Genomic DNA, 23,780 nt, shown 5'->3' with positions numbered 1-23,780 from the left:
TAAAATAAATATTGATTTGATAAACGAGCGAGGGTCTTGGCGATACGAGCGGCAGTAGTACGTGTGGACGCTTTTGTACTGCCGTGCGTCACGTGATCACAACTGATGTAACCAGCGAGGGTCTTGGCGATACGAGCGGCAGTAGTACTTGTACACGCTTTGTACTGTCGAGCGTCACGTGATCATGGCAGACGTACGAGCGAGGGTCTTAGCGATACAAGCGGTAGTAGTACTTGTACACACTTTTGTACTGCCGTGCGTCACGTGATCACGGCTGACGTACGACGAGCGCTTTGGTGTACGAGCGCTTTGGGTTACAAGCGCGTTTTGCGGAACGAATTGCGCTTCGCAACCCGAGGTTTTCACTGCAAGCCATCGCCACGCGAACTCCGTTCGTCGCCCCTCGCAGCAGCGGGCTTTTGGGTGGCCATCGAAGGAAGACGGTGGTCGCCGCATCGCGCGGCGCTTTCAGAGCCTCTCCTGCGGCCGTCTGGAACGTTCTCCCTTCCGATATGACGAAGCCGCTCGAGCAAAGAAATTTTAAATCTAAATTGATAACACTCATTTCCTTAGAGCTGACTTCCGCGTTTAGCTTGATGTCCTTCGGCCCGCACATCCGATCAGCACGGTCGGCTACGTACGGTGCTAAAGAACCTTCTTTGGTTCTTTCGGTAAAAGTCACGTGGAATGAGAATAAAACAATAAAGTAAAATGAGACAATAAAATTCTCACGACGTTTCGGCCGCAACACAAGTAGCCCTCTTCAGGTGAAGTAACAAAACTGTCGGGATGACAGAGCTCCATTTTATTGCCTTATTTTATTATTCCGTTCTCATTCTACGTGACTTTACCGAAAGAACCAAAGAAGATGCATCCTTGCAGTCACGAAAGCTTTAAATCGGTGCTAACGAAGTTTCAAGATAGATACACTTCATCATTAGACCTCCTTTGCCAGTACCAAAATGTAATAATAATAGGGGTTTTTCCCCTTTTTTCTGGTAACAAAACTGAAACCTTTTTTTCACAAGGATTCATGTTTACTGCATTAACCACAATACCTGCAGTCAAAATGCAAACGAAACACACACTATGATATGTGATGATGCATTGTCCTTGAAACTGATTGGTCCACACCAAGGGATGGCTTTCTTTTGAGCCTCGACCCAATTGGTGCTCGACCAGGTGGACCAATCAGTTTCAAGGACAATGCCACATATATTATCATAGTATGTTTTTCGTTTGCATTTTGACTGCAGGTATTGTGGTTAATGCAGTAAACATGAATCCTTGTAAAAAAAAAAGGTTTCAGTTTTGTCATCAACAATAAAAGGGGAAAAACCCGCTATTATTATTATTATTGATAGATACACCTTCCGGCTCGCCACGGTTACGGCTCCTCTCTCAACGCCCACGGGGAGTTTCACAACATTTGTGCGACCAATCCACTGACCCTCGCTGCCGGATTACACGCTAAGGAGAACACCCCCGCCAACCCGCCCGTCCGTATAGCCCGAACAGACTGTTGGCGCAAGTGCCGTTAGTGACCACCTATGACGTACACGAGGGGGGTGGGTGTGCCAGCACTCTCCCAAGTGGCCACGTTTTTTTCACGCTACCGCAACAGGTAATCGTTTGAGGCCGAGTCGACCTGGGGGAGGCCCAGGACCGGTTCGGGAATTCGTCAACGGCGTTGGCCGTTAGCGGGGGGACTATGGTCGCCAGGTTCGCAGTGAGTGCAGCGCGTTAACCGCCACGCTAAAGTTCCCCACCCGTCCATCCCATCCATCCGCACGCAAACACAACAACCGCCATTTGCCACGAAGTGGTGGCGGGTGACGTTCACGACAGCGTCCGTGCCGGACCACATGCAGACCCACACATGCACGAGCCCGCTAGCGCCCGCTAGCGCCCGCTAGCGCCCGCTAGCGCCCGCTAGCGCCCGCACACGCACACGCGGGCGTGAGATTTACCTCAACTTTATTGCAAGCAACTCAGCTCGATGCCAATGACATAACTCGCCAATTTGTTACAAAGTTTAGAGGGGGTGGGGTCGGAGGGGCAATTGCACACACAAACGCGCGTGTAGCGCGCGGCCAACGCCTAGGTAAGCTCGGCCACCAATAAATTCAACGTAGTAGTATACAGTATAGCGCGTATATATTTATATTTTTTTTGGGAGTCGTGCGTGGTTGGGGAGCGGTGGCTCAGCGGTTGGCGCACCGGGCCGCACTGCAAACCTGGCGGAGGCCCGGGTTCGACTCCCACTCACGGCCACCACCACCACCACCAGGTGACAGCAGCGATTATGTGAACCGGTCCTGGGCCTACCCTAGGTCGACTCAGCCTTATTACACAACTACCCGGTGCAGCGTTTTAAACATCAGCACCGGGGAGGTAGAGGCGGCAGGGCAGGTCGTAAGTGCTGGCCACCCATCCCCTTCGGGTACCACAGTGCCGGACTTCATAGGCGCTGCTGCTGCTGCTGGGAGCATTCGCAAACAGCACTTGACCCAACGGCCTGTTGGGAGGCTATACAGGGGATCTTCGTCTTTGTGTGAATGAGTCATTGAGTGAGTCTATGAGTGATTCTGTGTTAGAGTGAGTCTATGGTTGAGTGAGTCTATGGTTGAGTGAGTCTATGGTTGTGTCTATGATTGAGTGAGTCTATGGTTGAGTATATGGTTAAGTGAGTCTATGGTTGAGTGAGTCTATGGTTGAGTGAGTCTATGGTTGAGCGAGTCTATGGTTGAGCGAGTCTATGGTTGAGCGAGTCTATGGTTGAGTGAGTCTATGGTTGTGTCTATGATTGAGTGAGTCTATGAGTGAGTCTATGGTTGAGTGAGTCTATGGTTGAGTGAGTCTATGGTTGAGTGAGTCAATGAGTCTGAGTGAGTATATATGAGAGTCTATGTAAGAGTAAGTCTATGATTGAGTGAGGCTATGATTGAGTCTATGATTGAGTGAGTCAATGAGTCTGAGTATATATGAGAGTCTATGGTTGAGTGAGTCTATGGTTGAGTGAGTCTATGTTTGTGTCTATGATTGAGTGAGTCTATGGTTGAGTTTATGATTGAGTCAGTCGATGAGTCTGAGTGAGTAAATATGAGTCTATGTAACAGTGAGTCTATGAGTAAGTCTATGATTGAGCCTATGATTGAGTGAGTATATGATTGAGAGAGTCTGAGTGAGTGTATGTGAGAGTCTATGTGACAGTGGGTCTATAACCGAGTCTATGAGTAAGCCTATGAGTCAGTATATGAGTGAGTCTTAGAGTCAGTATATGAGTGAGTCTATGAGTGATGCTATGAGTGTGTTTATCTGTCAAGGCCTTTGTGGTTTCTTCTCCTCCTGCTTTTTTTCAAAGTCTTCAAACGTCTTCTCAGTCACATCATCAACGTCATCCTTAACCTGCACACACACACACACAAGTATACAAAGACAAAGATCCCCCTATAGCCTAAACAGACTGCAAGGGCAAGTGCTGTTAGCGAGTATCAGTACCTAGAGGTGATGCTTAATAACACATTGGACACGGGCACTCACACTCATACACAAAGACCCCTCATGTAGCCTTCACAGACTGTTGGGGCAAGTGCCATTAGCGAGCGCCTATGAAGGCCGGAATGGCACACGAGGGCGTGGGTGGCCAGCACCACGTCCGACCGCCTTTGTCTTCCCAGTGGCGATGTTTTTACACACCACACCAGGTACTCATTTGAGGCCGAATCGACCCAGGCAAGGCCCATGACCGGTTCAGATAATCGCCGCTGGTGTTGGCCGTGAGCGGGAATCGAACCCGGGTCGCTGGGTTCGTAGCGTAACGTGCCAACTGCTACACTACCGCTCCCCATACACAAAGATCCCCCGTATAGCCTTGACAGACTGTAGGGGCAAGTGCTGTTAGCGAGCACCTATGAAGGCCGGATCGGTACACGAGGGGGTGGGTGGCCAGCACCACGCCCGACCGCCTTTGTCTCCCTAGTGGCAATGTTTACACACCGCACCAGGTACTCATTTGAGGCTGAGTCGACCTAGGGGAGGCCCGGGACCGGTTCAGATAATCGTCACTGGTGTTGGCCGTGAGCGGGAATCGAACCCGAGTCGCCAAGTTCATAGCGCAGCGTAGCGCTAACCGCTACACTACCGCTCCCCATACACACGCACTCATACACCAACAACATCAAATGCCATTTGCCCCTAAGTGGTAGTGACGTCACCACAGTGCTTGTGCCAGGCTATGTGCACGTTGAGACCACGTGAAGTGTCGAACGCCCACCGACAGGTCACGGAACAGACCCAGGTGCCACGGGTCGACTGAGATGACTGGCCGAATACACGGCCTGTGCCCCCCTACTACGCTAACTTGCTGTGTTTTAGCCACCCGGTGCTCCGCTCGTTGTTGAGCGTCGCTCCTCCGCCCTCCGTTGTTGTTGGAGGGCGACTGCCTCCAACTGCCCAGTAGCAGCGTCCTTCACGAGCCTCCTCCACAGAGGCTGATCTTGACACCGCTGGTACCGGTCATCGGCAAGTCCACTCACGTTCATATCCTCTCACATCACATCATTCCATCTCTTATCTAGCACGTGCCACACACGTTTAGCCCCCTCTGTCCGGCCTAATAAAAGCTGTTTGGGCATGAGGTGGCTGGGCATGCAGGCAACATGACCCAGCCAACGCAGCCTTGCCTGCCGGAGAAGCTCACCGATGGGACTGTGTCTCCTGCTCATTTAAGAATAGTGTGAACTCACACATTACAGCCTGGTTAAACCAAGAATGGATCGTAGGCCGGCAAGCCTGAATGTTTCTAACCGGCGAAGACGTTCCATGAGGGAGGCTCCACGTTTCACAAGCATAGAGAAGGGATGGCATAACCGTGGCTGAGAAGGCGTGAAGCTTCATGGAGAGACAAGGTAGCTTCCGCAGAGCGTTACGCAGCCGATGAAAAGATAATGCCGCTCGACTGATTCGGAGTGAGACCTCTGCTTTCAAACAGGAGCTGGTTATAAGCACACTGCTCAGGTATGGAAACCTCTCCACTGTCTTCACAAGTACCCCACCAATGGGGAGTTTAGAGGGTGGAGTGTTTGATGAAAAAAAATATCCAGGCAGGTGCTCATGTTTTGAAGGAGCTGATTGTAAGGCCCCACCTCTTGGTAGCACACTGCAGGTTCAGCAGCAGTGCCTCCAACTCCTCCTCAGAGTGAGCAGCAATCACCAGATCATCAGCATACATAACACGGTTGATCAATAGGGAGCCATCCATCAACTGCACCGGAGCATCGATCAGCCTCCCATTGTATCTGTACGAGATGGAAATTCCTCCAGTAAGGCCATTGAAAGATTCGCGAAATGTGATTGAACATTTTTTATATAATGTAGGTGCCAGAGGACATCCCTGTCGAAACCGCAAGGTGAACAGGAAATGGCTCTCCCGGCCACGTAGCTTTACCCGGGCCCACCCACTATCATGAAGGTCCTTAATGATTGTGAGCAGTCAGGGTCTCTGAAAGCACGAAGAACCCAGAGGCCAGAACAACCCAGAGGCCAGGCCGACTGATGGTATCATAGTGCCTTGACCAGGTTTAATAAAGCAGAGATGTAGGTTATGTTGGAATTCCCTACACGTCTGCTGTAGCACCCGGACATAAAATATGGCATCTGTGCAGGACCGCCCTGGCCTGGAACCACATTGGGGCTCCGCAAGCCTCTCCTCAGCGTGCCTGGCAAGATGATTTTGAGTAATCCCTGCCAGGACCTTTCCCGACACTGAGGAAAGAGATGCCCCTGTAGTTGTTACAGTCTGTACGATCCCCCTTCTTAAAGAAGGAGACCACCAGGGCACCCTTCCAATCCTGCAGAACCCGTCCAATGGTCCAGACTATTATTATGATGTCGTATAGGCAGTCTGCACAGAAACACCACCGTCCCTCAGCAGTTCACTTGAGAAAATCATCTCTGTCCGGCAATTTTCCTGGTCTCAGACTCTTGAATACCTTCAGAACTTCCTCAATAGATGGCACTTAAGTCAGCCACTCACAGTGGGTGACTTCTTCCAATATTTGAGGCACAGCAGCTTCAAAAGGGTCATCCCCACTTTGTCCCACGTTGTTTTCTGGGCTGAGGGATTCCCCAAGACCTTACAGAAATATTAATCAAATCTGGAAACTTGTTCCTGGGGGGCCATAGATCGGATCACCTTTCTTTCCTCTAAGAATGATTGGTGTGGCGCTGCAAGTCACTTTTTTATACAATTAAATAGTGATGTGATCTTGATTCAAATCTTTCGTGACTGCAGTGATTCATATTCTTGGTTCTTTCGGTAAAGTCACCACGTTGAAGGGAAACAATAAAATAAATATAAAACAATAAAATTCTCACGACGTTTCGACTGTAACACAAGCAATCATCATCAGGTGTGAAAACCAACGGCACCTGATGATGTTTGTGTTAGTCGAAACGTCGTGAGAATTTTATTGTTTTATATATATTTTATTATTTTATTGCTTCCCTTCAACGTGACTTCACCGAAAGAACCAATAATATAGTGATGTGATCGTGAGCAAGTGAGGCAGACTCCATCTCCTCAGCAATCCGCGACCACCACTCACCCTTACAGCGCCGCACGGCTCTCCGAACCTCCACGCGAAGGCTACTGTAAGCCACCTCAGCTGGAACACCGCCTCTGTCAGCCTGGGAGTCTGGGCAGGTTTGGACCATGTACCCAAAGCAGCCATTGCAGTAGTATGTGCCAGTCCTAAACATCGGCCATTTCCCCTGAGCATCAGGAGGAGGGGGGGGGACGATGCCAACCCCAGCTGCATGTGATGATAAAATTCTCGCTTGCAACTTTCATCAGTTAGCTGAGACCAGGCCACTGTGGGTTTGAATGAGGTCCTGGATGGGACACCCACCACCGGAGTGGAATAATGACAGGCACATCTTACAGATGACAAGCCGATGGTGAGTGGGCAGATCAGCTCCACGGTAGGTCCTGGTGTCAAGGGCATGGGCCCGCATCCACTGTTCCATCACTAAATAGTCCAGCAGATGTTCTTGCTTGGACCCGCCATGCATCCATGATGTTGTGTGGATGCGCCGATGCTGGAACGGCGCGTTGGTAATTACAAGCCCATGGGCTGCACAGCCGATCTCTGGCCCATGCCTTCCAATCATTCCAGTCCCAGGTGCCAGCATCATGACCCACTCGGGCAATAAAGTCACATAACAGAATGATGTTATCCTGAGGGGCCACTTTAGCTAGCGCTTGCGACAGGCCACAGAAGGCATCCGACTCATTGGCCTTGCCTGCACCTCTCCGCTGGTGTTCATCTTCGGTGGGGGCGGAAGCAACCGGCACGCTTCATCTCCCATTAATGGGGAGGAGAAACCACAGTAGCCTGGGGCTCGCAGCTATCCCACACCGCACTGCCACGCTTCAGAAGAAGAGCCACTCTCCCTGTTGTTCAGCAGTCTCGTGCCTCGAGTGGAGGACTCTCCATCCCTCAATGTGAATGGAGCCAGAGCCGGTCCACCGGACCCTCCTGATTGCCACAGAGATCCAGGCGGCGTCCGTCCCAGCTACCGACAATTTGGAGTGCGCATCCTCTCCTCCGCAGTGAGTGTTCAAACATTCCACCTGGCCGCACTAAGTGGGGTTTTTTTTTCCACCGTTTCCGGTGGAACCCCCGATGGTGCGGCTTCAGGCTCCAGGCCCTGCGCCAAATGGGGTTTCGCCGGGAAGACGTCACAGACGCCTGCCACCCTGGGGGCCTCTTGGCGTGACCTTAAGATTTGTTTTCCATGCGGGCTCAGCGGCGGTACATTTGAAGGCGGAGGGGCTCACCAGCCCCCCTCGCACCTGCCGGGAGCGCCCATCGGCCGCCGTGGTGGCTACAAAACGCCGTGAGGGCGAGCGGCCGGTTGGAATCGGCCTTTCCCCTAGGGCACTGCGCACCCACAGCGTTACCCTCGGGCAACACCAGGGAGGTAGGGGGCCGTTTCACCGGACACGCGTGCGCGCGCTCATATACTGACACACACACACACACACGGGCAAACACCTCCTGAACAACCCCAACAGACTGTTGGGGCAAGTGCTGCTAGCGGCGAGCAGCAGCAGCAGCAGCAGCAGCGTCGATGAAGGCCGGCACGTTGGCAACACCCCCCCCCCCCCACCTCCGATGAGAGGGCTTCAACGTACACGCGTGGAGTAGGAGTCAGTGACGTCACGTCACGCTCGCCCTCCGGTGCGATGACATCATCGTCACGCGCGGTGACGTCATGGACAGGCGGCGGGGCGGTGACATCACGTCCCCCCCCGGGGTTATTTAGGTTGGGACGGGTGACGTGTTATTGTGCTCGTTGCGGGGAGCCCAGGAACGGGCGGAGTTGGGAGTTGGGACCCAGGGGTAGGGGGAAATTGGCACCAGGCTGGGGGTAGCCTGCGGGTGTGCTAGGGACCTCCACCAGTACCCTGACCTCGCCCTGGGGTGTGGAGCGTAGGCAGTGAGGGGGGCAGTACACGGAGTCGTGTCCGAAGAGAAGTCTTTAATAATAAAACAGCTGGCGCAAGCCCCTACACGCCTCAACACATACATACATACATACGCCTTTGTCTTCCCGGTGGTGATGTTAAATACAAATTGGACACGTGCACTCACACACACACACACATCCATACAAAGATAAAGATCCCCCCATATAGCCTTAACAGACTGTAGGGGCAAGTGCTGTTAGCGAGCAGCACCTATGAAGGCCGGAACGGTACACGAGGGGGTGGGTGGCCAGCACCACGCCCGACCGCCTTTGTCTCCCCAGTGGCGATGTTTACTACACACCGCACCAGGTACTCATTTGAGGCTGAGTCGACCTAGGGGCGGCCCGGGACCGGTTCAGATAATCGTCACTGGTGTTGGCCGTGAGCGGGAATCGAACCCGGGTCGTCAGGTTCATAGTGCAGCGTAGCGCTAACCGCTACACTACCGCTCCATACACACACACACTCGTACACAAATACAAAGGCCAAGAACAAATACCCCCAGTGTAGACTGATACAGACTGTGAGTAAATTTAGATTTAAAGCTTTCGTGACTGCAGTAATTCATATTCTTAGCTCTTTCGGTAAAGTCACCACGTTGAAGGGAAACAGTAAAATAATAAAATATATATAAAACAATAAAAAAATTCTCACGACGTTTCGACCATAACACAAACGGTCGAAACGTCGTGAGAATGTTTTATTGTTTTATATATATTTTATTATTTTATTGTTTCCCTTCAACGTGGTGACTTTACCGAAAGAGCTGAGAATAAGACTGTGAGTAAGCGAGTTGCATTGCCCATGAAGGCTACCGGCACTGTGGCACACAAAGGGGGGTGGGGGGGGGGTGGCCAGCAACCACGCCTGGCCGCCTTTGTCTCCCCGACGGCGATCATACCTTACACACCACCGCACCAGGTACTCATTTGAGGCTGAGTCGACCTAGGGGAGGCCCAGGGCTTAGTCAGGTAATCGCCATCATCGGTGTTGGTGACCATGAGCGGGAATCGAACTAGGGTCACTGCCGGGTTTGTAGGGTTTGTAGGGTTTGTAGGGTGCGTACACAAATGCACTAAGGTCCATCATGTAGCCTCAACAGACGATCGGGGCAAGTGTTGATGGCTTTCACAATCTCCCTCTCTCTGCCTCCCTCAGCCTCCATATCTCTCCCATCTCTCCTCTCGTCCCCCTCTTGCTCTCCCCCCCACTCCCTCTAACCTCTCTCTCACACCATCTCACCATCGCTCTCTCTCACTCACCTGCTCCACAGAGGTCACTTCTGCGATGTAGAACTGCATTTTCCCCTATCTCTCCCCTCTCACCATCTCTCTCTCTATCTCCCTCCCCCTCTCTCCCCTGTCTCTCTCCTTCTCACCATCTCTCTCACACCATCTCACCATCTCTCTCTATCTCCCTCCCCCTCTCTCCCCTGTCTCTCTAACCTCTCACAATCTCTCTCACACCATCTCTCTCTCTATCTCCCTCCCCCTTTCTCCCCTGTCTCTTTAACCTCTCACCATCTCTCTATCTCCCTCTCTCCCCTGTCTCTCTAACCACTCACCATCTCTCTCACACCATCTCTCTCTCTATCTCTCTATCTCCCTTTCTCCCCTGTCTCTCTAACCACTCACCATCCCTCTCACACCATCTCACCATCTCTCTCTCTCTATCTCCCTCCCCCTCTCTCCTGTCTCTATAACCTCTCACCATCTCTCTCACACCATCTCACCATCTCTCTCCCCCTCTCTCCCCTGTCTCTCCCTCTCACCATCTCTCTCACACCATCTCTCTATCTCTATCTCCCTCCTCCTCTCTCACGTCTCTCTAACCTCTCAACATCTCTCTCACACCATCTCACCATCTCTCTCTATCTCCCTTCCCCTCTCTCCCCTGTCTCTCTAACCTCTCACCATCTCACCATCTCTCTCTCTATCTCCCTCCCCCTCTCTCACCATCTCTCTCACACCATCTCACCATCTCTCTCTATCTCCCTCCCCCTCTCTCCCCTGTCTCTCTAACCACTCACCATCTCTCTCACACCATCTCACCATCTCTCTCTATCTCCCTCCCCCTCTCTCCCCTGTCTCTCTCCCTCTCACCATCTCTCTATCTCCCTGCCCCTCTCTCTCCTGTCTATCTCCCTCTCACCATCTCTCTCACACCATCTCACCATCTCTCTCTCTATCTCCCTCCCCCTCTCTCCCCTGTCCCTCTAACCACTCACCATCTCTCTCACACCATCTCACCATCTCTCTCTCTATCTCCCTCCCCCTCTCTCTCCTGTCTCTCTAACCTCTCACCATCTCTCTCACACCATCTCTCTCTATCTTCCTCCCCCTCTCTCCTCTCTCCCTCTCACACCATCTCACCATCTCTCTCTATCTCCCTCCCCCTCTCTCCCCTGTCTCTCTAACAACTCACCATCTCTCTCACACCATCTCACCATCTCTCTCTCTATCTCCCTCCCCCTCTCTCCCCTGTCTCTCTCCCTCTCACCATCTCTCTCACACCATATATCTCTCTATCTTCCTCCCCCTCTCTCTCCTCTCTCCCTCTCACACCATCTCACCATCTCTCTCTATCTCCCTCCCCCTCTCTCCCCTGTCTCTCTAACAACTCAACATCTCTCTCACACCATCTCACCATCTCACTCTCTATCTCCCTCCCCCTCTCTCTCCTGTCTCTCTTCCTCTCACCATCTCTCACACCATCTCACCATCTCTCTCACACCATCACACCATCTCACCATCTCTCTCTCTATCTCTATCCCCCTCTCTCTCCTGTCTCTCTAACAACTCACCATCTCTCTCACACCATCTCTCTCTCTCTATCACCCTCTCTCCCCTGTCTCTCTCCCTCTCACCATCTCTCTCACACCATCTCTCTCACACCATCTCTCTCTCTCTATCTCCCTCCCCCTCTCTCTCCTGTCTCTCTCCCTCTCACCATCTCTCTCACACCATCTCACCATCTCTCTATCTCCCTCCCCCTCTCTCCCCTGTCTCTCTCCCTCTCACCATCTCTCTCTCACCATCTCCCTCACACCATCTCACCATCTCTCTCTCTATCTCCCTCCCCCTCTCTCTAACCACTCACCATCTATCTATCTCCCTCCCCGTCTCTCCTGTCTCTCTAACCTCTCACCATCTCTCTCACACCATCTCACCATCTCCCTCTCTATCTCCCTCCCCCTCTCTCTAACCACTCACCATCTATCTATCTCCCTCCCCCTCTCTCCCCTGTCTCTCTAACCTCTCACCATCTCTCTCACACCATCTCACCATCTCCCTCTCTATCTCCCTCCCCCTCTCTCCCCTGTCTCTCTCCCTCTCACCATCTCTCTCACACCATCTCTCTCTATCTCCCTCCCCCTCTCTCTCCTGTCTCTCTAACCTGTCAACATCTCTCTCACACCATCTCTCTCTCTATCTCCCTCCCCCTCTCTCTCCTGTCTCTCTAACCTCTCAACATCTCTCTCACACCATCTCACCATCTCCCCCTCTCTCCCCTGTCTCTCTCCCTCTCACCATCTCTCTCACACCATCTCACCATCTCTCTCTATCTCTCTCCCCTGTCTCTCTCCCTCTCACCATCTCTCTCACACCATCTCTCTCTCACTCTCTATCTCCCTCTCTCACCTGTCTCTCTCCCTCTCACCATCTCTCTCACACCATCTCACCATCTCTCTCTCCATCTCCCTCCCCCTCTCTCTCCTGTCTCTCTCCCTCTCACCATCTCTCTCACACCATCTCTCTCACACCATCTCTCTCTATCTCCCTCTCTCCTGTCTCCCACTCACCATCTCTCTCACACCATCTCTCTCTCTATCTCCCTCCCCCTCTCTCTCCTGTCTCTCTAACCTCTCACCATCTCTCTCACACCATCTCACCATCTCTCTCTCTATCTCCCTCCCCCTCTCTCTCCTGTCTCCCACTCACCATCTCTCTCACACCATCTCACCATCTATCCCCCTCTCTCCCCTGTCTCTCTCCCTCTCACCATCTCTCTCACACCATCTCCCTCACACTATCTCTCTCACACCATCTCACCATCTCTGTCTCTCACCTGCTCCACGGAGGTCACTTCTGGGATGTAGAACTGCATTTCCCCCTATCTCTCCCCTTCACCATCTCTCTCTCTATCTCCCTCCGCCTCTCTCTCCTGTCTCTCCCTCTCACCATCTCTCTCACACCATCTCACCATCTCTCCCCCTCTCTCCCCTGTCTCTCTCCCTCACACCATCTCTCTCACACTCTCTATCTCCCTCTCTCCCCTGTCTCTCTCCCTCTCACCATCTCTCTCATACCATCTCACCATCTCTCTCTATCTCTCTCCCCATCTCTCCCCTGTCTCTCTCCCTCTCACCATCTCTCTCACACCATCACACCATCTCTCTCCCTCTCACCATCTCTCTCACACCATCTCTCTCTCTCTCTGTCTCTCACCTGCTCCACGGAGGTCACCTCTGGGATGTAGAACTGCATCATGTTCAGGATGCCGCTGCTGAGCGTGAGCGAGGAGGAGGGGCACGAGGTACAGGCGCCCTGCAGGCGAAGCGACACGACGCCGTCGCGGAATCCACGGAACTCCACGTCGCCACCGTCCTCCTGAACCGTGGGGCTGGGACAGAGACAGAGAGACACACGGGGGGAGAGAGACACGGGGAGAGAGACACACGGGGGGGGAGAGACACACGGGGAGAGACACACGGGGAGAAAGAGACACAAGGGGGAAGAGAGAGAGAGACACGGGGGGAGAGACACACGGGGAGAGAGACACACGGGGGGAGAGACACGGGGAGAGAGAGACACGGGGAGAGAGAGACACGGGGGGAGAGAGAGACATGGGGAGAGAGAGAGAGACACGGGGAGAGAGAGACACGGGGAGAGAGAGACACGGGGAGAGAGAGACACGGGGAGAGAGAGAGAGACACGGGGAGAGACACGGTGAGAGAGAGAGACACGGGGGGAGAGACACGGGGAGAGAGACACACGGGGGGAGAGACCCGGGGAGAGAGACACGGGGAGAGAGACAAGGTGAGAGAGACACGGGGAGAGAGACAAGGTGAGAGAAAAACGGGGGGGAGAGACACGGGGAGAGAGACACGGTGAGAGAGTCACAGGGGGGAGAGACACAGGGGGGAGAGACACGGGGGGGGGGGGGAGAGACACGTGGAGAGAGAAACGGGGAAGAGACACGGGGAGAGAGAGACATGGGGGAGAGACACGGGGAAGAGACACGGGGAAGAGACACGGGGAAAGAGAGACACGGGGGGAGAGACACCGGGGGACAGACACGGGGAGAGAGACACGGTGAGAGAGACACAGGGGAGAGAGACACGGGGGGAAGAGACACGGGGAGAGAGACACGGGGAGAGAGACACGGTGACAGAAAAACGGGGGGGGAGGAAACAGGGAGAGAGACATGGGGGGAAAGACACGGTGAGAGAGACACAGGGGGGAGAGACACGGGAAGAGAGACACGGTGAGAGAGACAGGGGGAGAGAGACACGGTGAGAGAGACACAGGGGGGAGAGACACGGGAAGAGAGACACGGTGAGAGAGACAGGGGGAGAGAGACACGGGGAGAGAGAGAGACACGGGGAGAGAGACACGGGAAGAGAGACACGGGGAGAGACACACGGGGAGAGAGACACGGGGAGAGAGACACGGGGGTAGAGACACGGGGAGAGAGACACGGATAGAGAGAGACACGGGGGGGAGAGGGAGACACGGGGAGAGAGAGACACGGGGAGAGAGACACGGGGAGAGAGACACGGGGGGGAAAGACACGGGGAGAGAGACACGGGGAGAGAGACACGGGGAGAGAGACACGGGGAGAGAGACACGGGGAGAGAGACACGGGGGTAGAGACACGGGGAGAGAGACATGGATGGAGAGAGACACGGGGGGGAGAGGGCGACATGGGGAGAGTGTTTGGGTGAGTGGGTGGGTGATCCTGGCCATTGGGGGTGGGGTGGGGTGCAGAACCGCAGTCCAACAACAATCACCGCTCACCGCTCACCCCAGACACACTCACCGCTCACCACTCACCAGACACACTCACCGCTCACCACTCACCAGACACACTCACCACTCACTACTCACCAGACACACTCACCACTCACTACTCACCAGACACACTCACCACTCACTACTCACCAGACACACTCACCACTCACTACTCACCAGACACACTCACCACTCACCACCCACCAGACACACTCACCACTCACTACTCACCAGACACACTCACCGCTCACTACCCACCAGACACACTCACCACTCACCGCTCACCCCAGACACACTCACCGCTCACTACTCACCAGACACACTCACCACTCACTACTCACCAGACACACTCACCACTCACTACTCACCAGACACACTCACCAATCACCAGACACACTCACCACTCACTACTCACCAGACACACTCACCGCTCACTACTCACCAGACACACTCACCACTCACTACTGACCAGACACACTCACCACTCCCTACTCACCAGACACACTCACCACTCACTACTCACCAGACACACTCACCAATCACCAGACACACTCACCACTCACTACTCACCAGACACACTCACCGCTCACTACTCACCAGACACCCTCACCGCTCACTACCCACCAGACACACTCACCGCTCACTACTCACCAGACACCCTCACCACTCACCACTCACCAGACACGCTCACCACTCACTACTCACCAGACACACTCACCACTCACTACCCACCAGACACACTCACCACTCACTACTCACCAGACACACTCACTACTCACTACCCACCAGACACACTCACCACTCACTACTCACCAGACACCCTCACCACTCACTATCCACCAGACACGCTCACCGCTCACTACTCACCAGACACACTCACCACTCACTACTCACCAGACACACTCACCACTCACCCCAGACACACTCACCACTCACTACTCACCAGACACACTCACCACTCACTACTCACCAGACACACTCACCACTCACTACTCACCAGACACACTCACCACTCACTACTCACCAGACACACTCACCACTCCCTACTCACCAGACACACTCACCACTCACTACTCACCAGACACACTCACCACTCACTACTCACCAGACACACTCACCACTCACTACTCACCAGACACACTCACCACTCACTACTCACCAGACACACTCACCACTCACTACTCACCAGACACACTCACCACTCACTACTCACCAGACACACTCACCGCTCACCCCAGACACACTCACCACTCACTACTCACCAGACACACTCACCACTCACTACTCACCAGACACACTCACCACTCACTACTCACCAGACACACTCACCACTCACTACTCACCAGACACACTCACCACTCACTACTCACCAGACACACTCACCGCTCACCGCTCACCAGACACACTCACCACTCACTACTCACCAGACAAACTCACCACTCACTACTCACCAGACACACTCACCACTCACCACTCACCAGACACACTCACTACTCACCAGACACACTCACCGCTCACACCAGACCTGCTCACCGCTCACTACTCACCAGACACACTCACCACTCACCACTCACCAGACACACTCACCACTCACTACTCACCAGACACACTCACCACTCACCCCAGACACACTCACCACTCACTACTCACCAGACACACTCACCGCTCACTACTCACCAGACACACTCACCGCTCACTACTCACCAGACACACTCACCACTCACTACTCACCAGACACACTCACCAATCACCAGACACACTCACAGGTCACTACTCACCAGACACACTCACCACTCACTACTCACCAGACACACTCACCGCTCACTACTCACCAGACACACTCACTACTCACTACCCACCAGACACACTCACCACTCACTACTCACCAGACACACTCACCAATCACCAGACACACTCACCACTCACTACTCACCAGACACACTCACCACTCACTACTCACCAGACACACTCACCGCTCACTACTCACCAGACACACTCACCGCTCACTACTCACCAGACACACTCACCACTCACTACTCACCAGACACACTCACCAATCACCAGACACACTCACAGGTCACTACTCACCAGACACACTCACCACTCATCAGACACACTCACCGCTCACCAGACACACTCACCGCTCACTACTCACCAGACCCGCTCACCGCTCACCAGACACACTCACCACTCACCACTCACCAGACACACTCACCACTCACTACTCACCAGACACACTCACCACTCACTACTCACCAGACACACTCACCACTCACTACTCACCAGACACACTCACCACTCACCACTCACCAGACACACTCACCACTCACTACTCACCAGACCCGCTCACCGCTCACTACTCACCAGACACACTCACCACTCACTACTCACCAGACACACTCACCACTCACTACTCACCAGACACACTCACCGCTCACCACCCACCAGACACACTCACCACTCACTACTCACCAGACACACTCACCACTCACCAGACACACTCACCACTCACTACTCACCAGACACACTCACCACTCACTACTCACCAGACACACTCACCACTCCCTACTCACCAGACACACTCACCACTCACCACTCACCAGACACACTCCCTACTCACCAGACACACTCACCACTCACTACTCACCAGACACACTCACTACTCACTACTCACCAGACACACTCACCACTCACTACTCACCAGACACACTCACCACTCACTACTCACCAGACACACTCACCACTCACCACTCACCAGACACACTCCCTACTCACCAGACACACTCACCACTCACTACTCACCAGACACACTCACCACTCACTACTCACCAGACACACTCACCACTCACTACTCACCAGACACACTCACCACTCACCACTCACCAGACACACTCACTACTCACCACTCACCAGACACACTCACCACTCACTACTCACCAGACACACTCACCACTCACTACTCACCAGACACACTCACCGCTCACCCCAGACACACTCACCACTGACTACTCACCAGACACACTCACCACTCACTACTCACCAGACACACTCACCACTCACTACTCACCAGACACACTCACCACTCACTACTCACCAGACACACTCACCGCTCACACCAGACCTGCTCACCGCTCACTACTCACCAGACACACTCACTACTCACCAGACCCGCTCACCGCTCACCGCTCACCCCAGACACCCTCACCACTCACCAGGCGCCCTCACCGCTCAGGGCTCACCGTATTCGCGAGTCAAGCAGCTCCTTGATAAGTGCCACCACCTCCTCGTCCTCTCCCCAATCCTCGCCCCCAGCCGCCGCCCCCTCGCCCACCTGGGGGGTGGCGGCGGCGGCGGCGGTTGCCATGGTGACCACGGGCAGCCCCGACGACAGGAAGTCCATGATGGCCGCGAAGACCTCGGGCTTCAGAAGCTTCCAGGAATCCTCCTCCACCTGCAGCGGAGACACCGACACGGCCACCCGCCACCATCGCGGTCGCCGCCATCACCGCCATCACCGCCGCCATCGTCCACGAAGTGGCGGTGACATCACCGCGGTACCTGCGCCAGGCTATGTCCACTGTCAGGCCAAGTGAATGGTTGAACACCCACCGGACAGGTCACGGGGCAGACCCAGCAGGTGCCACGGGTCGACTGACTGAGATGACTGAGATGACTGGCTGATGCACCACCTGTGCCCCCCTACTGCGCCAACCTGCTGTGCTTTAGCCACCCGGCGCTCCGCTCGTTGTTGTGAGCGTCGCTCCTCCGCCCTCCGTTGTTGTTGGAGGGCGACTGCCTCCAACTGCCCAGTAGCAGCGTCCTTCACGAGCCTCCTCCACAGAGGCCGATATTGACACCGCTGGTACCAGTCATCGGCAAGTCCACTCAGCTCCATATACTTTTGTACCACATCATTCCATGTCTTGTCAAGCCTGTACCACGCCTGTTTAGCCCGCTCTATCCAGCCGAACAAAAGCTAAGTGGGCATGCGGTGGCTGGGCATGCGGGCTACATGACCCAGCCAACGCAGCCTTGCCCGCCGGAGGAGCTCACCGATGGGACTGTGTCCAGATCTTTCGAGGATTTGTGAGCTCCTCACACAATCCAGCCTGGTTAAACCCAGGATGGATCGTAGGCAGGCCAGCCTAAATGTTTCTAACTGGCGAAAATGTTCCATTAGGGGGGTCCACGTTTTGCAAGCGTAGAGAAGGGAGGGAATGACCGTGGCCGAGAAGACCTGAAGCTTAGTGCGGAGCGACAGACCAGGTAGCTTCCACACAGCGTTACGCAACCGATGAAAAGATATTGCCGCTCGACTGATTCGGAGTGAGACCTCTGCTGTTAAACCGCAGCCGGTCATGAGCACACTGCCCAGGTATGGGAAACTCTCCACTCTCTCCACAACTGCCCCATCACCACCACCACACACACAATACCACCACCATTATCATCACCACCACCACTGCTCACACACACGATACCATCAACACCATTACCATCACCAACACACACACAATACCACCATCACTGCCACCACCAGATGATACAACCATCAACACCACCACCACCACACACACAAAGACAAAGATCCCCCGTTGCAGCCTGCAATAGGTAACTCATTTGAGGCCGAGCCAGCCTATGGGAGGAGGCCCGGGACCGGCAAAGATCCCCTGGAAAGCCTCTAGCAGGCTGTAGCGGGGCTGTAGCGGGGCAAATGCTTTTAGTATTGAGTAACAGCGGTCCCTTTGAAGGCCGGCGCTCTGGCACACGAGGCGGTGGGTGGCCAGCCATGGTGGGGAGGTTTTGGCACCTCGTGAATCACCCAGTCCCCAGTCATCCTCCTCCCGACCCTCCTCCTCCTCCTCCACACGCTCCGCCACCTCCTCTGCCTCCCCTCCACCTCCTCCTCCCAACCTCCTCCACCTCCTCCACCCCTTCCACATCCTCCTCCACATGCTCCGTCACCTCCTCTGCCTCCCCTCCACCTCCTCCTCCCAACCTCCTCCACCTCCTCCACCCCTTCCACATCCTCCTCCACACGCTCCACCACCTCCTCTGCCTCCCCTCCACCTCCTCCTCCCAACCTCCTCCACCCCTTCCACATCCTCCTCCACACGCTCCGCCACCTCCTCTGCCTCCCCACCTCCTCCTCCTCCCTTTCCTCATCCTCCCCCCCCTTCTCCTCCTCCTCGCCTTCCCCCCCATCTCAAACTTCTCCACCTCCACCCCCTCACTCATTACCTGACCCATTATTTCACCAATTACCTCACTCCAACTTCCATCATCGCCGTCGTCATCCTCACCTTGGTGATGGTGATGAAATCCGGTCCTAGAAAAACACTCTTGACTCCTTCAACTCGGAACAACTGCCTGAGAGACAGAGAGAGACACGGGGAGAGATGGAGAAAGACACGGGGAGAGATGGGGAGAGATCAAAAAAACACACAGGGGGAGAGAGACACGGGGAGAGAGACACACAGGGAGAGAGAGAGCCACGGGGAGAGACACGGGGAGAGAGACACGGGGGAGAGACACGGTGAGAGAGACACGGGGAGAGAGAGACACAGGGGGAGAGAGGCACACGGGGAGAGAGAGACACAGGGGGAGAGACACGGGGAGAGAGAGACACGGGGGGAGAAAGACACAGAGGGAGACACAGGGGGAGAGAGACACGGGGAGAGAGAGACACGGGGAGAGAGAGACACAGGGGGAGAGAGACACGGGGAGAGAGAGACACGGGGAGAGAGAGACACGGGGAGAGAGAGACACGGGGAGAGAGAGAGACACAGGGAGAGAGAGACACAGGGGGAGAGAGACACGGGGAGAGAGAGACACGGGGAGAGAGAGACACGGGGAGAGAGAGACACAGGGAGAGAGAGACACAGGGGGAGAGAGACACAGGGGGAGACACAGGGGGAGAGAGACACAGGGGGAGAGAGAGACACGGAGAGAGAGACACGGGGAGAGACGCGGGGAGAGAGAGACACGGGGAGAGAGAGACACGGGGAGAGAGAGGCACGGGAAGAGAGACACACAGGGGGAGAGAGACACGGGGAGAGAGACACACACAAGGAGAGAGAGACACGGGGAGAGAGACATGGGGCGAGACGCCGGGTAAGATATTTATAATTGAATGTAACAAGCAAAGAGAAGGGAAACAATAAAATAAAAATATAAAATAATATTGTTTTATATATAATAAAAATATAAAACAATATTGTTTTATATTTTTATTATTTTATTGTTTCCCTTCTTCTACGCGGTGGTGACTTTACCCAAAGAACCAAGAATATGAATCCCTGCAGTCACGAAAGCTTTAAATCGAAATTTAAGCAAAGTAAAGTTGGGCTGTACCACGTGTAATGTAGAGTAGGGGGGGGTGGCCCTGCTAACAGAATTGGGCTGTACATTGTGTAGTAGGGGAAGGGGGGGGCCTTCTGCTAACAAATGGACCGCACCACCTTTGCACCTGGCGAGGGGGGAGCGGTGGGCCTCCCGCTGAGAGGGAAAGTCCATAGTCCCGGTCTCGAGAATGGTTCGCCCGGGGAGGAACTTGATGCTGTTGGGGTTTGGGGTCTCCTGGGTCTGGACGAAGAGAGAGCGGACTGAGAGAGAGCGGGGGAGAGAGAGCGGGAGAAAGGACGAGAAGAGCGGAGAGAGTTGTGCGAGAGGGGGAGAGAGCGGGGGGGGGGGAGGTAACGGGAAGGAGCAGCAGGGGAAAGCGGGGGAGAAAGAAGGGAAGAGGGGGAGAGAGAAGGGAGGGAAAGAGAGAGGGGGGAGGGGGGGAGACACAGACACATTCGTGTGAAGAGTGACCTGTATATAATTATGTCCAACTTCTCTCGCACCCAAGGCGACCGTGCTAATCCAAGGTGGCGGGGGAAAGACAACAAACTAAACACAACAAGAAGCAGTTTTTAATGAAATGATTTGTTCAATCTAAACGATGACCATTTAAAAGTGGAGCACAGCTCCCAATAGCTTCCTGATATCAGAAGAGCGTTCCAGACGCTGCATGCGTCTGGCATGCAGATGTGGATGATAGTGGTGATGATGGTGATGATGGTGATAATGATGGTGATGATGATAGTGGTGATGATGGTGATGATGATGGTGGTGGTGATGATGGTGATGATAGTGGTGATGGTGGTGGTGGTGGTGATGGTGGTAATGATGGTGGTGGTGATGATGATGATGATGGTGATAATGATGGTGATGATAGTGGTGATGATGGTGGTGGTGATGATGGTGGAAGTGATGATGGTGATGATAGTGGTGATGGTGGTAATGATGGTGGTGGTGATGGTGGTGATGATGGTGGTGATGATGGTAATGATGGTGGTAATGATGGTGGTGGTGATGATGGTAATGATGGTGGTAATGATGGTGGTGGTGATGATGATGGTGGTGATGATGGTGGTAATGATGGTGGTGGTGATGATGATGGTGGTAATGATAGTAATGATCATGGGCTGGTTGATGATGATGGTAATGATGGTGGTGGTGATGATGGTCGTGATAATGGTGGTGATGGTGGCGGTGATGATGGTCATGATGATAGTGGTGATGATGACGGTGGTGATATTTACCTGTTTGTTGAGCGACTCCCATCATTCTGGTCGCCACCCTTAACGTTCTGCCAGTGACAGACAGAGACAAAGAGTTATAAAACTTCATACTCACATAGACCCACATCGACTCACACGGGGACGCACAGACTCGTACAGAAACCCCCCGACTCACAAAGAGACCCATATACTCACTCGGAGACCCATGGACTCACAGGGACACATAGACACTCACAGAGAGACCCACAGACTCAATCGGAGAACCCATAGACTCACTCAAAGACCCGAAGACTCACCTGATGAAGGCCGCTTGCGTTGCGGCCGAAACGTCGCGAGAATTTTATCGCGTTATTTTATTATTTGATCAATTTTTTTATTTTCATTCTCATTCTACGTGGCGGTGACTTCACCGAAAAGAACCAAAGAAGATGAATCCTCGCGGTCACGAAAGCTTTAAATCGAGAATTTAGTCTTGTGGTAGTGGTGGTGATGGTGGTGGTGATGGTGGAGGTTCATCCTTGGCTAGGCCGCAACTTGTTACGACATCGTTAAACGTTCGTGTAATCCACCCCTCCAACCGGAGGACAAAGTTCTCAAAATCTAAGGGCGCTCAAGTCGAGTATGCGTTGCCAAACTGCGAGGGGGAGCCGGCGGGGGGGACGATGTTTGTGGATAAAGAAGTCGCCTCTCACCTGAACGCCGACCCAGAACAGCGAAGCGCCGCCATTTTTTTTGTTTTGTTTTGTTCGTGTCAGTTAAGCGAGTGACGTCACGCGCGGGAGGAAGCGATTCTTCGGCGATCGAAAGGAATCGATTCCGTTGAACTATAATTAACGGAGTCGGAATCGGTGTTCGATTTGAGCGGCGCGAATTCGTGAATCGATTTTGGTGTAACGGTTTGCAACGGGTGGGGTTTCGGGGTTTTTCAGGGAATCGATCGCGCTGGGTATGGATTCGGAATCGTGATTGAAACACTGTGGGCTGGAGTAAATCCGATGAGCTGTAAAGCTCTTCGGTGACATTGGATGTCCAGTAGGTGACGTTGGGGGGGGGGGGGGGCGCCTCCCCCACCACCAAGCAGCTGGAGAAATTATTTTTGCTCATAAAAAATAAAGGCTGTTCTATAAATAGCTTTGTTGCGTTAAAAATTTTTTATAAAAATTAAAATAAAATTTATTTAACATTTTTGATAAATTTATAAAAAAAAATTATTGATTCTTTGGACGTGAATTTTTTATTATTCTTTTTTCGATCTACGTGGCTCAACCAAAAGACCCAAAGAATACTGTGACGATTTTAAACTTTCGTGACTGCATGGGATTCATATTGTTGGTTCTTTCGGTAAAGTCACCACCACCACCACGTAGAAGAAGGGAAAACAATAAAATAATAAAAAATATAAAACAATAATATGATAAAAAAATATATAAAATAATACAAAAAAGCCGTCTCGGGTGTGGACCAATCAAATTTCAAGGACAGTGCCAATATCATTATCAGAGTTGTCTCTTTAGTTTGCATTTTGACTGCTTGTGTTGTGGTTATTGCAAACATGATGCCTTGAATAAAGGTGTTAGTTTTTTGTGCCAGTTAAAAGGGCAAGGCCCTATTACTATATCTTGTTACTGGCAAAAGAGGTCTCATAATGTAAATGCTCAATCC

The 23,780-nt window shown here is 53.3% G+C and overlaps 1 protein-coding gene across 2 annotated transcripts; it reads right to left on the bottom strand.

The window, feature by feature from the left end:
• Positions 1–1,960: 1,960 nt before the first annotated feature.
• NFU1 (NFU1 iron-sulfur cluster scaffold) lies at positions 1,961–23,146 on the bottom strand. Of its 2 annotated transcripts, XR_012931545.1 has the most exons (8): positions 22,811–23,146; positions 22,140–22,186; positions 21,020–21,155; positions 19,854–19,920; positions 17,790–18,001; positions 12,985–13,159; positions 3,149–3,408; positions 1,961–3,036 (listed from the first exon to the last, which is right to left on the bottom strand). XR_012931545.1 is itself a non-coding variant. In XM_076058076.1 (7 exons), exons 1-7 carry the CDS (start codon positions 22,843–22,845, stop codon positions 3,322–3,324), a joined length of 759 nt encoding a protein of 252 aa, XP_075914191.1. In that variant the 5' UTR covers positions 22,846–23,146; the 3' UTR covers positions 1,961–3,321. The 2 variants fall into 2 exon arrangements, 1 of the variants encoding a protein (XP_075914191.1); XM_076058076.1 differs by having other exon boundaries at positions 1,961–3,408.
• Between the last annotated feature and the right edge of the window lie 634 nt (positions 23,147–23,780).

This window comes from Petromyzon marinus (assembly GCF_048934315.1).
Source record: "Petromyzon marinus isolate PM22_M1 ecotype Great Lakes invasive population chromosome 68 unlocalized genomic scaffold, UKy_Petmar_22M1.pri1.0 chr68_unloc.1, whole genome shotgun sequence".
Taxonomy (NCBI): domain Eukaryota; kingdom Metazoa; phylum Chordata; class Hyperoartia; order Petromyzontiformes; family Petromyzontidae; genus Petromyzon; species Petromyzon marinus.
Note: the sequence above shows the minus strand (reverse complement) of the source record. Positions and strands in the feature narration are given on the sequence as shown.